A 7102-nucleotide genomic window follows, 5' to 3' on the forward strand; every position below is an offset into this window, starting at 1 on the left:
CCCAGAACGAACTTTATATCTATTCCTGGGGCACTAGCGGTCCGGGCGTTGAACGTTGCAGACACAAACACGTCAGTCTTTTTTCCCCCCCTCGGCAACTGATCATTAATACGTCAGTAATACACGATGATAAGCTAGTCTTTAAGTAAATCTACGTAATGAATTGTGCGCTGGTCTATGGAATCAAAAGTTGCCATATATACTAGGCTCTACACAGCAACACACTTTTGGTAAACAATTGAGGGGACACAGGCGTGTGCATTTAATTGATTTAAACTCTTTTTTTTTTTTTTTTTGGACAGCTTATGATATGCAGGCATTTCTGGCACTACTTGTGACTTCCCTTTATACATTACTTGCTCAGTGCCAGTAATTATCTACACAAAACCTTGTGTTTGCTGTAACGGGGACTCGGATTCGAGATTTTAGGTCAGGCCCGGCGACCTCGTTGAATCCGAGTTCCACTGTACTCTGTCTCATAGTGGTCGCTTATTACGGAAGTCCTCTCTCCACTGTACTCTCTCTCATAGTGGTCGCTTATTACGGAAGTCCTCTCTCCACTGTACTCTCTCTCATAGTGGTCGCGTATCTCGCCTATGTAGTTCACACCGTTGAACACTTGTTGACTGGTTGGTTTTCAAGTTTTTTTTAACCTTTTCTTTTCTTCTCAATGTTCTGGTTTGCAGTACCAAGATCAACAGGGACTCACTGCGTGAGTCAATCGAGAACATTCTCAAGTATTCCAATGAGACGAAGAAACGCAAGTTTACCGAGTCCATCGAGCTTCAGATTGGCCTGAAGAACTATGATCCCCAGAAGGACAAGCGTTTTGCTGGAACTGTCAAGTAATGCCTTGAAAATTATTTCTTTTTACCCACTTGGCAAATGTGTTTACACAGCCTTCTCATCCACAAAAAAACCTAGGCTATCTTTAATGTCTAGCCTAAAAATAAAATCTGATTTGAGTACACTGGCGTTGAAAAAATCACATTTGCCATTATGGGAAGTTGACAGTAATGTCAACGGGACCTCACCCAGGGTCTAAAAAACTTGGGTAGGTAGGGTCTTTGAAGGCCCTGCCGACCATGTGCTTTTTCAAGGCATGATCGGTGATTTGGTAAGACCACTGTCACATTTTATTTTCGTTCTGTTTGAAGTTAATGTGTGTGATACAAAATAACATTACTTAGAGCAGTATAAATTTAATGGGGGAAACAACAGCACAAAGGATAGGTCATCCACAGTTTGAGCCAGTTCAGATCGCATCACCTTCAGACCCACTTTTCTACTGATAAAGGCTGTTTCTCTATGGCCCATTTTATAATTTTTGTTCTTTTGTGGGGTCGGGAAGATCTGGTTTTCACTGATTCTTTCCAGGGATCAGTTTAAAGATAGAAGCATTGTTGTTTGAGGTTCAATAATAATATAAGCAAATAATTTGAAGATGCTAGATTCTTGAAATTTAGGTTGATTGTTAAATTTAGGTCTGCGTTTTTTAATGGCGTTACCTCGTAAGACGCCGTAAGTGTTTTATTTATGCACTTGTCCATAAATCTTTTTTCTCAAAATGTTTTACACCATGTCTGCCAAAAAGTGCATTTAATTGTGCAGAAAGGCTAAACACTAAACATTCTGTTAAGTATGAACGTTTTGCCATGGAGAAAGGATGTTTCATGATTTCTAAAAGTGTTTTGTCCCCTTCTGCTTTTATATTGAGTTTGCTCTTTTTTCATCAGACTCCGACATATTCCCAAGCCCAAAATGAAGGTGTGCATTCTGGGTGATCAGGTGCACTGTGATCAGGCCAAGGCAAACAACTTGCCACATATGGATATTGATGCTCTCAAGAAATTCAATAAAGACAAAAAGTTGGTGAAGAAACTAGGTATGTTTTGTTTTGTATACAATTAGGGTATGGAGGTGTGTGAATAGCTTTTTTCCTTGATGTTGGTTTCTGTAACAGTTTTCTAGTGCCTTGGCAATCGATGATGCTAAAAAAATAAGCATGTATTACCTTACTTTTGAACGTGGTGAAAACTTTACTGAGATTGCCAACGCTGCGAGCCGTCTGGTTTTGATTTGTGGGGAGTGGTTTCTAGGTGCTTCACTTGGGTACTTGGGTTGTTTTTCTCATAATACTTCATTGATTGCTCACCCTAATGCGTGTAGAATATGGCTTTGAAAAGGGGGGATTATTTCATAGTATTGTGTGGATGAGTTTTCCATGCACTCCCATCTTTGCATATTGTGTGAAATAACTTATAAAGATTAAACTTGCCCCCTGCCTGTTGTCAGGAAAAATTGGATCGTCAGCTCATAGAGACACAGAAAAGATCAGTGGGGCACTGTTCCCTTTGAATTTGTTCTTCATATCTGAGTGCTTCTTAGTTTTATTTTTGGTGTTTTTTAGAGCACTCGCAACTAAGTACAGTCATATGAGTGCACGAGACACTTTACTTATTCAGTTTTGTAGGAATTAAGAATTTTTCCCTGGTGGTGGCTGAAGCCTGCACTTGTCTATTTTAGAACCACCAAGGGATCTTTAACGTGCGCAACTTGCACACGAGACCTCCAAGATTTTTCAGTCTTTTAGCATGGTAGACTTGGAACTTTGATATTGTTTGGGTAAATTAATTTTTCTTCTTTTAACAGTTTGTTTGAGCAGGAAGATGATCAATTCTTTCAAGAAAATCGTTATGTAAACTTGATATGTCTCTCTTACAAATTTGTGATTGATTTGTCCACAGCCAAGCGCTATGATGCTTTCCTGGCTTCCGAGTCCCTCATTCGTCAGATTCCCAGAATTCTGGGACCTGGTCTGAACAAGGCTGGCAAGTTCCCTGCCCCTGTTGTCCACGGTGACTCTCTTATTGGAAGGATCGAAGAAACCAAGGCCACCATCAAGTTCCAGATGAGAAAGGTTTGTTTTCTCCTCAGACCTAGATACGCCACTTGTCCGATGATTTTACACTCGTGACTGACTGCCCTGTTGTATTCTCCACAAACTCGCAATGGAATTCTCCAAAGTGGAGCCTGAATATAGACGTTGGTCGCTTCCATATATATCGGTGATCTTTCTAATTATCATAACAATAAAAGGAAGGATTAAGTAGGGTTAGATCCTGTGGTTTTGTTAGACCATGAGGATGGAAAAAAAAGAAAGTACAAGTAGAACTGACAAGACCTTTTTTTTTTCTTCTAAATTAGACAAAAAAATGTTCTCGTGTTTTTAGTTATGTTCGTTCTCTTACAGGGGTTTATTGTCAGAGCCAGGCCATAGGTGGGATTGAGTCAAGTGCATCCAATCTTGTGCTTTATATGTAGGATTTTTACTTCTCGGTGCTTACACCTGAAGATTTGTCTTTCGTTTTTTGACACAACAGTTTACACGTTAGATCACACATTAATTTATTTGTTTCGGGGCACCAGGGTATATGGAGTCCAGCCCAGGAGAATGATAGCGTTGTTTTTGGTAGCAACTGGTATCGGGAATAACAGTAGTTTTTTTGTTGTTTTTTTGGTACCGAGTGCCTGATGTTCAGGTCAGCCCTCTATGGACTGTCTACTCTTTTAGCAGGTTATGTGATGTTTATTGAAGTACATTTTTATTGGGTTTTTTTGCCTTGTGAACATATTAGTTTCTGTTCTTTTGATCTATCTGTACTGTCTGACCTTCAGTGTTGGTGTGTGGGCCATGTGAACGTTTCAGCTAATTTTGTATAGTAAACAATTTGGTTGGCGGGTGCTCTGGTGTGGTTTGCTTCTTCTTTCCTATGAAATATCTATCATCCTTATCTCCCCCTTCTTCTTTTTTATGTTTGTTACTCTCTTGTAACACCTCTAATCTTCTGGCGGTCATATGACCTTATGCAGTTGCAAGCGCCGTAAAACCTCTACTAAAACGAAACTAAGTAAACAATTTGGATATGGAGGTGTGTGAAAAGCTTTTTTTCTCTTCCCAGAAATATAACTTGAACACAGAGTTTGTTTGTTGTTTGGTTTTTTCCCTGATGTTGGTTTCTGTAACAGTTTTCTAGTGTCTTGGCAATCGATGATGCTAAAAAAATAAGCATGTATTACCTTACTTTTGAACGTGGTGAAAACTTTACTGAGATTGCCAACTCTGCAAACTGGGTTTGATTTGTGATGAAACTTTTCTTAAATTATCTTCAGCACTAATATGACCTTGTTATAGTGCAGTTGCTGTAAAAACACTTGCACCAAAAAAAACAACCCAAGTGGGTGGTTGGCAGGTGCTCTGGTGTGGTTTGCTCCTTCTTTCCTATCAAACATCTATCGTTCTTATCTCTCCTTTTTTCCTGTTTGTTACTCTCTTGTAACACCTAGTCTTCTGGGGCTCATATGACCTTATTCAGTTGCGAGCGCCGTAAAACCTCTATTAAAAAGAAAAACCCAAAAAACTTGTCCTGTTCCGCTGTCTGTGGGGCTGTGTGAACAGGTCAGTAGAGCTAGATCTAACGTTTGTTTGTTTGTCTCCATCAGGTGTTGTGTCTGGCTGTCTGTGTCGGCCACGTGGACATGTCGGCTGAGGAGCTGTACCAGAACATTACCCTGGCCATCAACTTCCTGGTGTCTCTGCTCAAGAAGAACTGGCAGAACGTCCGTGCCCTCTACATCAAGAGCACCATGGGACCTGCTGAGAAAATCTTCTAAGTCTTGTGGCCATGAAGTTAATAAAAGATTAAAAAATGAATTGCTATTTTTGTCGTTTATATTTTTACTTGTTAGAAATCCCTTCCTTTTCTCTTATGCAGTTGCAAGCACCGTAAAACATTGCTAAAACAAACATTTCCATTCTACTTCTGTCTGTCGCCATTGTTGGGACACAAATTAAAAACGTTCTCATTTCAAATTATTTAGAAGTTAAGGTTGACATCTGATGTGTGGTGGGTGAGTGGCTGGAGGGCGTCACCGGCAAAAATAATCCAACTTCTTTTCTTTTCCTGTCTTACCTTTTTCCAGCACTAAATGGCCATTATCATGTCTTTGCGCCTCTCTTTACTCTAAACTTGTCATCTCTGCTCACAAGTTCTTGTTTATGTGTATTATTTCTTTACCCCAGCCTTGCAAGAAGCCCTTGTCTGAAATTAGCTAAAATTGTCTTACGGTGTGGCATGTATTGAAATAGTGAAACTAGAGAACTGTAAATGATTATCTTGAAATTGAAAGTAGTGAAAGCTGGCGTGCTGACAATATTCTTGTTGCAGAATGAATAACCACCCCCAACTTTCGGATATGAACCCATGGGTGGTCTACAGTTTATTCTGTAGACTTTCGTTTGCGCCTGTACCTTGAAAAGCACCATTTGTAGACGCATTCTTTTGAAGGTAAATCATATGTTCTCTGTTAGGAAAACCTACAGAGGAGAAAACCTGGTGTGAGGTTCCTGTATTTGATTACAGTTGTGGTAAAGCAGTGTCCAAACTTGTAACCAGCAGGTTATCATTATCATGCAAGTCTACCTTGTCTGGGATTGAAAAAAATTATAATTCTTGGCAAAAGTAGATTTCACATTGCAGTGCAGTGGTAAATCGAACGTTTTAAAAGATATTAATGGTGTTGTTTCTACACCCTAATCGACATGATCTAGATCATATATGAAGCAGGCATTGACACCGCTTAGGATACACAATATCCAGAGCAGAAAGAGCAAGATACTTGATAAAAATTCTTCCCACATGGGAATTGAACTTTGGTCTTCTGGTTTTTGTAGTAGTTTTAGTACTAGATCTGGTAAAGTTTTATGTGCAGTGACACGGCCGAAGTGCCTAATTGACAATTGCTACATCACAGGCGCCAGTAAGTTTTGTAAGATGCCGAATGCTTTGGAATGACTGGAGCTTTGTAAGTTACGAGGAATGACATTTTTAAAGTAAAAAGTGATCAGAGCATACATGTCTTAGATTTATGGGGGACGGTCTTCTGTTGCTCATTACTGGTGCAAGTATGCCAGGGAACGCCATTTTAGTAATAGTATAGTGGGTACAATTTATAAGTCACTGCTAAACTATACATGTAACTTGTAACAGGATTCATCAAGCTATAGCAGGCGTATCTGAACTTATATAATAACCCTTGAGTCTGGTCTCTTACTCCCCACACATGCTTAGCTATAACTATACTAAAAACTATAACAGTGGTCCAGCTCCAACCATTGACAAAATCCTATTGATGAAAACACGAGACAGCAGAAAGTTGAGAAAGAAGGAACCTATGAAACGAAGTGACACAGTGTCCATCACAAGGCAAATTGCATCTGCATGGTCTACAGTAGGCCTTAGCATTAGCTGGATGCATCTTATATATATGTGTTGTTGATGCAAAGTCGGTCAACAATGATGACTTAAGTTAGTGTGGCCTTGGTCAGGTAGCAAATCATTCATCTTCATGTACATGGTAGCCTAGCCTACATGTATTGAGTATTGTCTCCACGTCTGGTGGTCAAACTTGGGAATTATGATTGAAAGAAAAGAAGGCACTGGGCACTTGATCTATTGTCTATAGTACATGATAATACTATAATAGGATTCAGCTATATACAAGTATATAATATATATATATATATCACATCGGTCCCAGCAGTCGTGTTATAGTTATAGCTCGGGCCATCAGAGCCTACTTGCGTTGTGTAGTAGTAGTAGTAGTAGGGTTAAGTGGTAGTAGTCACAAGTGACAAAGTACTCCATGTGTGTGTGTAGTGACACGTGGGCTCAGCATGATCGCTATCGTGACATCGTCTCAACATCATTCATACTTCTGAACAGAACAGAGGAGGGAAGTCCACCTAATGATACAGAACCAGCATCTCGTTATTTAACCCTATCCGTACGTCGTGTTTTACTATCATATCCATACGACGTGGGGAACTCTGTGCCACCACTTCCAAAGAGGAAATTTACTCATCCAATCTGTATGCTTTGCATAGCAGTCTGTCAAAATGATTTTTTGAGAAATACTGGAAAGTTTCAAAGAGATCTTCGTACTGGAAGTATTCTTAAATGTGAAGAAAACAACCCTGAGGATATAAAATGACCCCAGGGCGTACGGATAGGGTTAAGAAAGGTCCTACTTGGTTTCGACA

General features: G+C 39.7%; 1 protein-coding gene across 1 annotated transcript in view; it reads left to right on the forward strand.

Moving 5' to 3' along the window:
* LOC101861234 (60S ribosomal protein L10a-2) overlaps positions 1–4714 on the forward strand; it is a 7528-nt gene extending 2814 nt beyond the window's left edge. The window contains exons 2-5 of the mRNA XM_005107943.3: positions 687–845; positions 1737–1885; positions 2748–2920; positions 4504–4714. Coding sequence (XP_005108000.1) covers positions 687–845; positions 1737–1885; positions 2748–2920; positions 4504–4674 — 652 coding nt within the window. The 3' untranslated portion in view covers positions 4675–4714. The remainder of the gene's footprint in view (positions 1–686; positions 846–1736; positions 1886–2747; positions 2921–4503) is intronic.
* Positions 4715–7102: the final 2388 nt, after the last annotated feature.

Source organism: Aplysia californica, unplaced genomic scaffold (assembly GCF_000002075.1).
Source record: "Aplysia californica isolate F4 #8 unplaced genomic scaffold, AplCal3.0 scaffold00645, whole genome shotgun sequence".
NCBI lineage: Eukaryota > Metazoa > Mollusca > Gastropoda > Aplysiida > Aplysiidae > Aplysia > Aplysia californica.